Here is a 14,154-nt window from a genome sequence, read left to right on the forward strand (position 1 = left end):
GCTTAATCATCCATTTGAAGTTATTAAATGATACAAGTCACTTGGAAAGATGAGATGCCACATAAAAACATGGGAAGGGATTTGTGCTGTGAATAACAGAAAGTGCAAAATATGCAGAAGAGAAAATGAAGGAAGAATTAGTGAGAAATAGTGAAAACTTACCTTCCATAATATGAATGAAAGAATCAAAAACAAGGTAACACCAACTATTAAGCCTATTCCAATAATTAGCACAGTAACATGGTATTTTGGCTTTTGGTGGTGCACTCCTTCCAAATAGACCTGGAAAGCAGAAAGTAAGTTTAATAGCAACTAATTTTTTTCCCCTTAAGAGATATTAAAACAAACTAGGAAAATTAATTACGTTTTTGAGAACTTAAGACTATATTAATTCCCTGTGTAAAGATATGTATAGAATTACAAAGTTTTACTTGCTGTTGGTTTTTCTACTTCAATGAGTTTATCACAAATTCATTAGGAGAATTCTTACGTATGCAACTTGTTTGTCCTTGTATAGTTCGATAACTTTTGCATTTTTTTCTGGTGAGGCTGTTGCTCTTACTTCAAACTTCAGTGTCAACACATCATCCTGATTAAAAGAGAAAAATAAAGATCCTACCTTTTAAAAAATAACTTAAACACATTAATTCCTACCCAGCAAAAATGGTATCACAGCTGCTCACAGAAAGAGAATCTCACACAAACACAACAATGGTGCCTTTTTCTGATCACAAAACAAATTAGTACCAGAAGCTGGAATGAAGCCCAGTTGGATTTTACTTAAGTCCACATCCCTGCTGCTTTTCTTAGAAAAGTACAATTGTGAGTTGAAATTAAATCCCAATCCTGCGTAATGCAGCCAGAATAGGCAAAGCAACGCACGCTATAAAAATTGTGGTTTAAATTATAGATTTGTTTTTCAGTGGCTTTCCTATTTTGTACAGAACCTCGAGACTTTGCATTGAAAACAAAAAAGGTTAAAATCCTAAGAGCTGGATTTAATTGTACTCTTTGCAAAAATGCATTAATGCAAATATGCATTGAAATATTCCCCTCAAGTATGAAAAGTTCATGTGTTACCATTTCCAAAAGTGAAGGAGTAGCCTCCAGCTGCAACTGAACTGTTGCTTCTTTCCCACTTTCCATGTTTCCAAGCTTGCAATGTATTTGTAAGCAAAGACTGTCATTTTTCATGCAGTACTGTAAAAGGGAGGGAAAGAGTAAAACTGAAGTTTATTGAATTTAAAATTTTACTATTAAAGACACTCAGGGATCCAGTCAAACTCAAATATCCACGTTTGTTCTTGAAAATTCAGGGTGTGGCTCTACACTGCCAATCTATAGTGCTAAAGGAACAGTACAGGGGACCAACCTTATCATTGTAGAAGAAAATAAGTCATTTTTCTGAGGAATCTGAGTTTGTTTAAACTGAAAAATAACAACTTTTACGGAATGATAAATGACAATAAGCTATCCAGTATAAACAGCGTAAAGATCCGTACACTTGCACACTGAGAGCAAACACCATTTCACTGAACTCTGGAGATGACAACAAAGCAAGCCTGGGCATGATTACATTCTTTATCCAAGACTGCAATGCCCAAGTTCTGGTTTGATATGCCAGTGCAGGCTGTCTCTCAAAGTTCTATACAGAAAGAGTGACTGCCCATTGGAACGGGCTGCCTGGGGAGGTGGTGGAGTCGCCATCACTGGAGGTTTTCAGGAGAAGACTTGATGGGGTGCTTGGAGCCGTGGGTTAGTTGTTTGGGCGGTGTTGGATTGGTTGATGGGTTGGACGCGATGATCTTGAAGGTCTCTTCCAACCTGGTTTATTCTATGTATTCTATGTATTCAATGCTTGGTTGATGTTCCTTGTAACGTATGTACTTAAAGTACCAAATTAACACGTATTTTGGAATTCTTAATGACTTTCACTCCCTTTAACTTGAATAACCTCCCTTGGAACTCACTTATTTTTAGCATTCATAACAACCTTCAGTCAGAAGTTCCACTGTTAAGTACTACCTATGATTTTGGTTTTTTTTTAATGTGGCTCCAACTAGTTACTATTTGATGGCACTTTTTTGATGTGGAAAAGGTAATAAATCTGCATACTTCATGTAATTAAAAAGCAAGACTGTCCTTCCCATAATTTTCTATTTGTTGCTGAATTTCATCTGTTATTCTCTTTGCCCACTCTTTCAGTTACATGACCCTTTGCCAGTTCTTTGTAGGTTACTGTCATCCACATTGACTTCAGTGACATGTCATTAATCAACTTTCTCATCTCGGTTCTCACCCCTTTCACTGAAGTCACTTACGACTATGCTGGACTTACCATAGGTCTCGTCATAAATCCTTGAAAGACTGCTCTGGTGACCTCCTTTTTTAAGATATATCATTGTCTTAAGGCTCATTCATACAGTCACTGATGCCAAAAGACAGACCTTACCATATGTCTCTTAGCAGGCTTTGAAAAGAAAGTGACAACATCCTTCAATATGTTTTCATTTTTTTCTGCTGCACCACAATTTCTGGGATATTTATTATAGGAGCACTGTCCAGCTGTTGTCTGGAAATAAACAGCATCATCAATGTTAGAATTTAAACATCAGATAAAAATAACAATACAGATTTCTGAAAGGCAAGAAGCTCAAAAAGAATGTAGATATTACTTTCTGAATTCTAAACACATGGAGCTGAAGATCACCCTATTCTTGTTCTCTCTGCTTCACTATAGCTAGCAAATTGAACCCAGTTCTGCTGTGCTCTGCTTCTCCTTTTCATAGAGTTCATATAGCTAATAAAATGATATGAAATAATCTGTGCTTACCTTGATATCCAGCACGTTGAATAATTTGAAGTTATGGGGTGGAAAAGCATTAGGTATCATTATCTCAAAGTTTGTATTTGGAGCCATGCTTGGTCCTGCACTGATAACCTTGTGGGGATTAATGTTATACAGTTAATGCTTTAATTCATGGTTGTCATTCAAGTAACAAAATACATATATATGGAGTATTAATATATGAAACTTCACAGAATGGAGTAGCACCTGTGTTGTTATGCTATCATGAAAGTGAATCCACTAGGAATTGTAATATGTTGCTTAATTTAGTCTGTGAGCTTCCTGAACACGTCACTTCTCTGAACGCAAGGAGTAAGTAGTGCTAATCTGTGGTGACTACCCTGAGGTCATACAGACTGCCTTCTGGAAGAATATGCAAAAGAAACTAGGAGGGATTAATGTCTAACTCCTGCTTTTAATCTACTGGAGACAAATCTGATACTTACAGATCCTCTTAAAAGGAGCACTAGTTCCTTTTGCTTCCTGTAAGATAATACCTTTTTAAGTGTTTCTTAATGGAAGAAGTGACAAGTCCTACCTGCTATACCAATTTCAGTCCTGCTTGTGCTAAGTATTTTTTGTCTCATCATTCAGTGAAGATTGTCCAAGACTGACAAAAAGGGTTCAAAGAAGGACTAATAGCCACTTTCTGTCACTAATGCACAGAAGTGGCTCACCAAGCCCTTATAACTTCTGAAAGTTCCTTTACTGACTTTGCAGTTAGACACACTGGTAATACAACATTAACCTTCAAAACAATTATAAGATTTACAAAGGAAAACTCTTACATGGAAAGTGAAGTTAATGTTCTCCTTCATACATGTAACTGCTGAATCTCTCTCATTTGTCCCATAGACAAATGATGCTGGCGATACAAACCTGCAAAGGTTCAGAAGTCATTAATTAATAGGACTGCCATATATCACTAGCACAACTTTCCGCTCCATAATTTCCCCAGTAAGACAGGTTCTGAAAAAAACGCCTAAGTATACACTGAATAGAAATCCTCTCTACTTTTCTCTTAAAGTCATAAATCTGTGCTCACAAGTACACTCCATAAGCACCCCACAACAAATCCAGAATATAGTCTACGTTAAGCAGGGAGTCTGAGGATCTGTTGTGCTCTTATTAAATATCCCTTTCTGTAAAAAAAAATATTCCCATTCTTAAAAAAATGTGTCAGTTAAGAAACAAGTTGAAAGCACCATGGACAGCATTGGTCTCATCTCCCAGCAGTGGAAACAGGATCTTCAAAGTGTATGGGTCAGAGCCCAGGACAGCTGTGCCATCTCATTCCAGGATTTTACAGCTCCATCACACTTCTGCTCAAAGGCTTTGACAATTTAGAATAGTAATGAGGCAACAGTTCTATGGCTGTGCGGCTCTAGAAATAGCTGACTTACCCATGAGTATTTAACTCAATCTCATATTTTAGAGGTACAGCTAAGGTTAGTGTGTTATCCAGCAACATGTTCCCACCTTCATTTTTACTGTAAAAATGCAATGAGAGAAAAGTGAGTATTGAATGCACCATCATATGTTATGAACTATTTCTTTAAACAAACGTTATTTCTAATCAGCTAAAAGGTCTGATTACTTATTGCTAAACAACATGTCAGGCAGTGAGAAAAAAACACTAAAACCATTTTATACTGACAGAAGTCTGCTCATTATTTAAAGTATCTATTACTTGGCTTATTCTTGCAATTTCCCATTCTCTAAAGATTTGCAACTGATTTGCTTTCATGCAGTTGTACTTTGCTAAGTCTTTCCAGCGTTCCCTATTCTGTTTTCCAAAACTAGCTATATATTTTATTGAGCAATTTTTATTAGACTTTACCAGGTAGCATTAATGAGGATGCTGAGGTCATCTTCTGCTCTGGTAAATGAACTTGCATCCAAGAGAAAACTAAAATCCAGCTGTAGAATAAAAAAAAAATTGTCTTAACACAGTTTAAATGAAAATATTTTATTAAACTCACTTGGAATTTCTGCTCTAAAACATATTTGAACTAAGAAAACACTTGCATTTTTTTTTGGTCTTTTATTCCCTTTCTATTGACCTAACAGACTTGTTCATAGCTTTAGTCAGCTCACTTGTCTAGGAAGCTAAGCGCAATCAGTTGATACATAATCTAAACACTGTTGCTTAACAAATTGCTCCAGACATTGTTTAAGCCACTAATTTTAAGAGTAGCAGAAAGAGTCAGATACCAACATGACAAAAGGCATTAGCTGGGGGTGAAGGAGAGATCCTGAAAAATAAGTTGTTTTTTTATTTCCCTGAAAATCTTCATAATTTATTTAGGGTGTCTTTAAAGCTAGGGATTTCCACACATAGCTTACCTTTGATTTTTGATCAACATATAAATAACCAACACTGCACTCAAGTTTTACTGCGTGAATTTCTTTATCTAATACATCACAATATATCTGCTTTTCTTCCTAAAATAAAGGAGAAATTATCTGTGATTAAAATAAAACAGCTTCCTCCGACATTTCAAATTACAGACACACATTGAAATGGAATGGTTTATTTCCCTGAACTAGAGAACAAGGCATTCATATTATTCATGACTATTTTAACATATCCTTATATTGATTACTGCATCCTATTACTACATCTTCTGATTGCTAATACTGAAGTTCAGGTGTATGCATCAGGCCCACTCAAATTTAGTGTCAACGTCTGAAAGGTGTCAGGAGGGTTCTATAAAGAGCAGTTAAAAAAGGCAGAGAGAGAAAGCAATTAATTAGTGACTTCTTCATAAAACTGTTTCTGTGAAGGAGAAGAGATTCAGTGAGACCTTGCCAATCACTGAAAACATGAACATCAGACAAAAAGTAGCAGTAACATCCTGAAATACATTTAGAAACCATGTTTTTCAATTGTAGTTGTTACTGAACATTCTGTTATGAAGTCACTATACTGATTAATTTGCAAGTGCTTTAGGTAGCTATAAATCAGCACTTAAACACTGAAGCTTTGTCAGGGGATGGGTATAGGTTGTCAGCATCTAGAGAAACTCAATATTCCATTAATGTAATTTTTAAAGTATCTGGCTTTAAAAGAAAAAATATCAAAGGATTAGCCTTCAACAGATTTGTTTTGTTCTTACCATATCTAAAACTCGGATGAAATAAAGACCTTTAGGGAGCTGAATGTGGAGGACAGTTTCATATGCATCATCTCCACCATTAAGAAGAGAAATATTCAACAATAAAGTCTTCATACTTCCAACAGTGAGGTATGTTTTCTTATCATAAGGCCTGCAAAAATAATTACCGTAATATAAAGTGAAAAGTAATTCTGTATACAGTTGGTATGCAAAGGTTTCCCTCCACTGCTCTGTTAGTTAATTTTGTTCAGTTCTCACAAAGCTCAGCTGTAGACCATTAGGAGAGTTTTTATTCAGACCTATAGCTGAAGCTACTACTCCAGTTACATAATGGTCAGCTCCAGTATTGTACTTATTGTACTTTTTAAATCCCGAGGTTATTAATGCAAGAACATTATCAGATGAGTCGTGCTTCTGGCTTTTACAAGATAGGTCCTTTACAGATGAGAAGAGCAATGTGCTACTGCTACATTTGTTTCAGACACTATTCCAAAATTCAGCCTTTGTACTTGAGGTATAAAACTGAGTTAATATGAAACAGGTCCCAAAGAGGGCAAGTGAACATGCCTATCTTATGATCTGTGCAATGTTCTATAGTCATGTTACAAGTTACACCCTATGGGGGGACTAAAAGTAAACTTCAGCTTGACATTAAAGTTTAATTAAGACTTGTAGAAAGGCTGCCTAGAAATAGACATTTATCAGATATTCTGGCTTGAAACCAAAGCATTAGTCACCAAACACCTTTGGGAAAGAAGCTGGCACTTGGAAAAGCAACAGAAGGTAAAAGCACTGCATAAGCAGAGAGGTTCCAAGACAAAAGCGAATTAAAGGGAAAGCCAACGTTAACATTTCAATAGCTTAAGTTTAGCTTAAATTTTGAAGTTGTTTTTACTAGTTATATGCTTAGCCTGTAGTCCTCTTATATGCATTAAAGCCAAGCTCATTAACAAGATGCTGTCAACAAAGATGCCTCCCAGCTTAACAGAAAGCACCAGGTGCACATCTGGGACTACAACAAAGCTGAACTAGAGCTTTTCCCTGGTAATCGTATTTCATTCTTCATTAAAAAATGCATGATGCAGACTAGAAATTGACGGAGCAGGCCAAAATCTAAGCAATTTAAACAAAGCAGGATAGTGTATACGTGAAGACTCAGCAAGTAAAGCACTACATTGACGATCCTACTTAATTTCATTCTTTTAAGACTGGATGTGTTTGCTTTGCTGTTCAAGGATAATGAGTGCATTCTGTCTAGACAAAATAAATTAACGCTTCACAGCTAACTAGTTTTTAATCGAGATTCTAGGGGCACAATGTAATTTAAGGTGATACTTCACACTTTATCAAGATATTTATCCTATTTATTTACACTGAAAGTCTGCTACTGTTACCTAATTCCAAGCAAGTATGTTGTAATCAGTTTTGATTTCTTAAGAGATCTGGGTACTTACAAAATTGCATTGCTAGTGTCACAAATGGAAATGCTGCACAGCCTTTCTTTCAGAAAAGCTTAGAATTGTTCAAATAAAAAAACCATCAAGCCTAAGAAAATGAAAGAGCTTAAGAATCCTGCTACAGGCCACATGTAAAAGGAGGCAGAAAGGATGCTAATCTTATTCTGAAATCTATGAAGATGAAAAACCTTTTGCTCAGGATGACACAGATGTGATTAATCAGCATTGATTGCCATCATCTTTTGGTTTCATTTTGGGGGTTTTTTGGCCTAGTATCTTGATTAAAGTTGAATCAACTTTAAAAGTGACAAATCACATGAGAAAACCCACATCACACACAAAATCCCTAACTAGCTGGGATCCACAACAGGTACAGTTTCTCTCTTTGCACACAAACATGCAACATTTCTTGCTTCAAAGTATAACATTCAATAAAGAAAAAAGTTGTGATGATAAAATATAACTTAAATCGTTAAAATCCATTCTGAATAGAAATGATGGTGCAGGGCTTAAAACTTTCCAAAGACGATGCTAAATAGAAGAAATACTCTTGCTAAATACGTAATGCAGATTCTGCAAGACAATAATAATTGTATTTAAATATTTTGAAAGTGCTTTAATTGTCTTGGTTAGTAACAGGATTGGAAGGATTTCAAAAGGGAAATATCCTAAAGTGTACATATAAAAAGTAGGGATACAAATAAAATAAAGCAAGATTAATTTTGGAGAAGTGAGCTAATTCATGTAGGGAAAAGAAGTCTAAACCTTACATAATAATCAGCCATCTGGTGTTCCAGTATAAAACTGAAGATATAATATTCTCAAGTAAATTTGAAGAAAAAAAGACACTTATTTTATAATTGAAATAATAAATATAGAATCTCCTAGTACAAAACAGAAGTATCTTCTTTGTGCAAGTACAGTATCATCACAAGAGTAGCAGAAATAATTGAAAGCTTGTCAATTTAACATTAGTTACATTCTGAGTATACATTGTACACTGCATCTTCCCCCAGTTACATATGAAGTGTAGAATACACAGAATCACAGAATGTTAGGGATTGAAAGGGACCTCTGCGGGTCATTTAGTTCAACTCCCCCTGCTAAAGAAGGTTCACCCAGGCCAGGCAGCAAAGGGAACATGTCCACAGGGGTTTTCTAAAGTCTCCAGAGAAAGTGGAACTCAAATTTACCTTTTGGAGAATTACTTTATGAGCTGTAAAGTCTTCTAATCATGCAAGAACAGTTTTTCTGTTCTATGCATTTCCTGGAAGATTTACTATTCTTCAACTAAACAGAGCTTTACTCCTTGTATTTTCTCAGGGAGTCTATAGTCTACTTTTGTGAATTCATGTTATTTACATACAAAAATTAAGGAATCATTTAGTTAAAATCTTACTGGACCCTAAAAAAAAAAAAAAAAAAGGCAAGACCACATGATACTTACTTTGGAAAAACAACTTTTCCAGAAACTCTCAAGTCAGCAGAACAATTTTCTTGGGAGCAAAATCTAGCAAAAACAAACTACAAAAGACAAATAAAATTTAAAAAGCACTTTATAGTGAGGACAAGTATTTCCCAAGAAAGAAGCCTATCACTGTTACCAAGTATCTGGAGGTAGCTAATAGCTCATGCTGCTAAAAAACATCAATTAGGCTACAACTTGCCATGTCCCACACACATCATGTACACCCAGAATAACAACAGCGGTGTTTTCCAGGCTCAGTCCTCAGTCTCTCACAGATAAATCAGTGGGTGTGTTCAGGTGATTTTTATAAAGTAGTACATAAGGGCAGTGTTTTACAGGGTCCAGAACTGATATCGCTGCAATCTCTCCTATGATACAGCATGTGAACTTTTGCGAGAGAGTTTCATTACACAAACTTTACATAACATCCTGACAAGGTAAGGCTTGATGGGACTAGACACACCATGAGTTGCATATATCTAAGCCTTGGTTATAAGTGTGCTATAGAGCATCTATCTTCCTATAGTCAGCAATGTCCTCTTCCTTTCTGTGATTCTAAAAATAAAATTGAATGCTGATGAAAATGTAAAAAATGACATTTAAAGGCTTCTATACATCTCAGAGTTCTGATGGTCAACTCTGGAATTATGTGAAGCTTACTGTTTGCAAAAAGTCATCATACATTTAGAACCATTTTGTAGTTAAAAATTCAGAGCATCCTGGCTTTAGATTTCCCCCCTGACTCTTATTAAGGACTTTTTTTTTGGAAAAAAAAATTAATTTAATACTCATTTAAGGATGAAGAGCATGATCTTTTTGTTTCCTCTCTCCACACACTTTTGTGTTTGAAGGCCTGCAATACCTTCACAGAATATTTCAGCAACATAACTGAAGCATTTCAAGATTCCTACCAGTGTGATATTGTGTGTTTAACAGAGATTAAATAACAATTTTATACTGGAAAGTCACTCATCTTGTGTAGCTGAGAAACAATGAATATTTCAAAGAGTGTGTTTCACACCTGGGTGTTTTGAGATACAGAGCATGATATTCTTGCAAGCTTTCTGCACATACCTCTTTAAAAAAATTGTAATATAACTTATATACTGATTTATGTATTTGTTTTAGCATCAAGGCACTAGGTGATGGTCTGGAAAATGCACTCCTTCACATGCTATGGTTGTGTGAATCTTTTTTTAACTGAAGATTAAAAGGTGAATATTTACTTACTGCATTTGAAGAAAGAGAACATGTACACTAACCTTGCTTTTTATAACATCCTTTTCTTTCCTCTGCTGAAGAACAGGTTGAAGTGGTGAAAATTCTTGTGCATTTCTTTTCTGTAGAATGTGATGCCCCAGATGATAACTTGCTTCAACATTTACAGGGGTCAAGATATCCCTTACATCTTTCTATGAAAATTGGAAACCTAATGAGTTAATCATATAAGACAAGACATGTATGCTTATGTTTTAAAAATAAGGTTCCCTAGAACTAACCTAAACAGGAACACTTATTTTTTTACATGTAAAATAATTTCACATACATATGGCTCATATAATTTCCAGATCTTTTGTTGAAAGAAATGCAGAAAAGTACAATACACACAATGACAGCATCAGATATTTTGGAACAAAAGATTCCTTTATTACAAGAAGTCTGATTGAATAGCGAGCCTATTTCTGCCAGTAAAACTGTCTTACATACCTAAGAAATGCTGTACTGCCCAAATGGGAAAAACTGGCAGAAGTTGGCTAGAATGGAGAAAGTTAACCAGTGGGATAATACCAGACAAAACCCATGGATATTTCTGTATGAAATCAGAAGCAGTTCTCCCATGGCACCACTAAATCAGGACACGACTACATTTTATTTTCTGCCGCTTTATTCCCTTTACTGTCTTAAAACGATTAAACGCCTCAATAAATGACCATTTTGTACATGAAGCCTTGACTGTGTAGGAATGTTGCAGATCAGAGCCCAAACTACCTACTTGTGAAAACTGAACAGCTTGAAACAGCAAGTACTAACAATAGCAAACCTGATTAAATTATTCCCCAAGTGTAGGAGATAGACAGACACTGATTGTCCCTCCACATGGCCACTACTCTAATTCTTATCTGCAAGCTTGCTTTGGCCAAATCACGTATCATCTAATTCATAATAATTTTCCACAAGGTCTTCTTTGCATCTGCTTTATATTACTTCCATTATACTAATTAGCTATTAATTAGTCTTTACTCAAAATACATAAAACGTCCATCGTCTCTTGCAAGGACTATACTTGACAGACATTCACACATATTTAACTTTAGGAGCTTCATGCAAGTACAGAAGCCTCAGTGGGTGGAAGGAGATGCTTGCAATGCTATTAATTAAGAATTAAAAAGAAAATTGAATTATATGAAGGCAAAAGTACTAATGATAGACTATAGGAAATGATGAGCCAAATCATATCCTTCCTCCTACACAAATACCTGCTGATGCTGGTACAGCTATCTGTATGTGGTCTGCTGACAGTCAGATCTCTTTTAGCTTACAAAACTCTTAGAACTGGCAATTTGCCATTGCTCCTCTAAGTAACATTCACTTAGGTGCAACTACCAGTTGAGATGCATCTGGGCAATTCTCCAGTAGATAAAATGCACTTTCCTTTCTACCTTGAAACTTTATCATGAAAAACTGGCTTTTAATAGTGTCATAAACAAAAAATAAGTCAAAAGAAGGGAGAAGAAAACTACATCAAAGAGTTTCTAAGCTCTAAATTTATTCATGAAATTCTTATGAGTGCTATTCCTACCCCATTTCCACATCATGATTATCTGAGTACATCCATTGGAGAGTGCTCCATCCCTTGCAACAAATTCCTAAACCAGACCAAACTATGGACTTCCTTCTAGCAATCATCTTTGTTTCACTTCATATGGATCAGGAATGGGTGCTTTCCTTATCAGGTGAGTCTACCTCATCTACTCACAGCAAGAAGGAGAGCAAGACCATACACATGTTCTTTGAAATCATCACAAATGGCAAAATAACAAACATTTTCTCTGTGTAATTACAAGCTTGAAGCTTTTGCATTAAGAATACGCAGGAAATTTCAATCAGCAAATGCACGTTATACTGGACCTTTGTTGTTGCTCCAATCCAGCCTCAATCTATGATCTGCCATCCATTAAAAAGGGTAAAAGGAAAAAGCCAAGAACACAATTGTCCTACTTCACCACCATGATTATTATTATTGTGCACATTCTCCCTGACAGAAGAGATGGCAGATCTATTCACTTCCCCACAGAAAGCCAAGAAAGCATCAGGGTTAAAACACATTAACTGTGGAAGTCATAAACACAAGTACTTTACTTATGAAATGATGGGATGCAATTGCAAAACAAAATTGGTTCTTTTGCAGCAGGTGTGCTTCACTAAAGAGAACAAAGGATTTACAGGACAATACATACTGAAAATTACATTACCCTCATAAATGCTGGGTGATCTTTGCAGGTAATATTCTTGCTGTAAATCTTTGCATTTCCTGAGATTGTATCAGATGTTCCATTGGAGGAAAAATAAAATCTTGCCGGTGTATCCATTTTTCTGTTCACATCAACACTCAGATTATAAAGCAGTACTGCAAATAAAAGCCATGGAAAATGCAAGTTCTTAAAACTTAAGTGCTATAATTTTCATAAATTTATTATGTCTTCTGACTCAGTTCCTTAATCATGGTCCATAACAATAATTTTGAAATGCTATGATTAAAGATTCTTTGACATAAACCCATATCTAATGAAAGTTTCTAGCCCTCTGAAAATTGATTGCTGATTTCTGATACATGTTATTACAGCAGGGACAGTTTTGTCAAGTTGCATTTATAGTTTTCTAACAGAGTCTATTTAAATCAAACTTGCTTCAGTTACTTGCAGGGGTGACATTAAATTTCAATAGACAACATACAAGGAAAATTTTAACTAAGTTCACCATAAATACTCCCTCCAACAGGTATTACTTCAAGCAATACTAGTTTTGACAGAATATGCATCATAGGAAATATAATACAAGGCATATTTTTCATTAACATCGATGGGCTTCCTTTCTTTCACATAATGTTACATAATGGTACAACCATGTGCTTCAGCTGCTTTATGAAGAGTGTCTTTTCTGTACTGGTAAGTAGAAGATTTTATCCTACAGCAGTCCTATATGGTTTGGTCCATGTCTAGGATGACTGCTTTTAGAGGACTTATGACTATCATACTGAATAATTACATTTGACTCAATGTAGTACATGAATTAAAGACATTCACCCACCATTAATTCCCTATCCAAATGCAAAGCAGCAGCCCAGACATTTGCATGTGTAAAGTTCAGACAAACTGACAGGCACTCCTGTTGGGCCCTGAGCAGGAAAGAATATGGTCCCTGGGTAACCACATAAAGGAAAGCATTCACAGAATGCTCTAACATACTGTCTCATTTTGAAACCTATTTTGATAATGGATTTAGTTATTACGATGTGGCACTATTCACCACCACTCTCTGGGCTCGGCCCTCCAGCCGTTTCCTAACCCAGCACAGAAGCTCCAAGCCATGGGCTGACAGCTTGGCCAGGAGTTTGCTGTGGGGATGGTGTCAAAGGCCTTGCTGAAGTCCAGGTAGACTATATCCACAGCCTTCCCCACATCCACCAGGTGGGTCACCAGATCATAGAAGGAGATCAGATTGGTCAGGCAGGACCTGCCCTTCCTAAATCCATGTTGGCTGGGCCTGATCCCTTGGCCATCCTGCAGGTACGCTCTGACTGCCCCCAAGATCCATGTGGTTAATTTTTCATTTTTCACCCTATTTAGATTAATGGTCCATTGAACACCAATAGCATTGTTCTGTAAATAGGTGCATTTACATGTACACAGGGATTTTTTCCAAGCAGCTTACCAATATAACCAGGTACATCTCGTCCTGTATAGGTAAAGCATATCTTCAAATTCATACAGACGGCAGGCTGGTCATTCTCCATGCAGTTTAAATTAGTTCGATTTATTGAATTAAGATGTTTCAAAGAAGCTTCGACAATTATCACTGGTTTTGCTCTAAGAATAGAGAAGATTTAATGCTCTTAAAACACTTCAGAAGTAGCGTATTGTTAAGAATTTAACGATCTCTGACAATCTGTTTTTATATCTAATTATAATTTTTAAACTATCTGCATTTTTCAGAAAACAAATAGTTATATGCATATTGTTTGTTGCCTCAAAATCTTTCAGA

General features: G+C 35.9%; 1 protein-coding gene across 2 annotated transcripts in view; it reads right to left on the bottom strand.

Moving 5' to 3' along the window:
- ITGA4 (integrin subunit alpha 4) overlaps positions 1 to 14,154 on the bottom strand; it is a 37,551-nt gene that overhangs the window by 3,178 nt on the left and 20,219 nt on the right. Inside the window, exons 14-27 of one of the 2 annotated variants that reach the window (XM_054173931.1) lie at positions 13,825 to 13,979; positions 12,366 to 12,520; positions 10,155 to 10,304; positions 8,872 to 8,948; positions 5,968 to 6,118; positions 5,195 to 5,293; positions 4,689 to 4,768; positions 4,252 to 4,338; positions 3,637 to 3,727; positions 2,834 to 2,941; positions 2,453 to 2,572; positions 1,081 to 1,200; positions 491 to 589; positions 163 to 282 (exon numbers count right to left, since the gene is read on the bottom strand). In XM_054173931.1, coding sequence (XP_054029906.1) covers positions 163 to 282; positions 491 to 589; positions 1,081 to 1,200; positions 2,453 to 2,572; positions 2,834 to 2,941; positions 3,637 to 3,727; positions 4,252 to 4,338; positions 4,689 to 4,768; positions 5,195 to 5,293; positions 5,968 to 6,118; positions 8,872 to 8,948; positions 10,155 to 10,304; positions 12,366 to 12,520; positions 13,825 to 13,979 — 1,612 coding nt within the window. Of the gene's footprint in view, positions 1 to 162; positions 283 to 490; positions 590 to 1,080; positions 1,201 to 2,452; positions 2,573 to 2,833; positions 2,942 to 3,636; positions 3,728 to 4,251; positions 4,339 to 4,688; positions 4,769 to 5,194; positions 5,294 to 5,967; positions 6,119 to 8,871; positions 8,949 to 10,154; positions 10,322 to 12,365; positions 12,521 to 13,824; positions 13,980 to 14,154 lie in introns of those variants that run through there. The other variant, XM_054173922.1, reaches the window with a different exon arrangement.

Source organism: Dryobates pubescens, chromosome 2, assembly GCF_014839835.1.
Source record: "Dryobates pubescens isolate bDryPub1 chromosome 2, bDryPub1.pri, whole genome shotgun sequence".
Lineage (NCBI taxonomy): Eukaryota > Metazoa > Chordata > Aves > Piciformes > Picidae > Dryobates > Dryobates pubescens.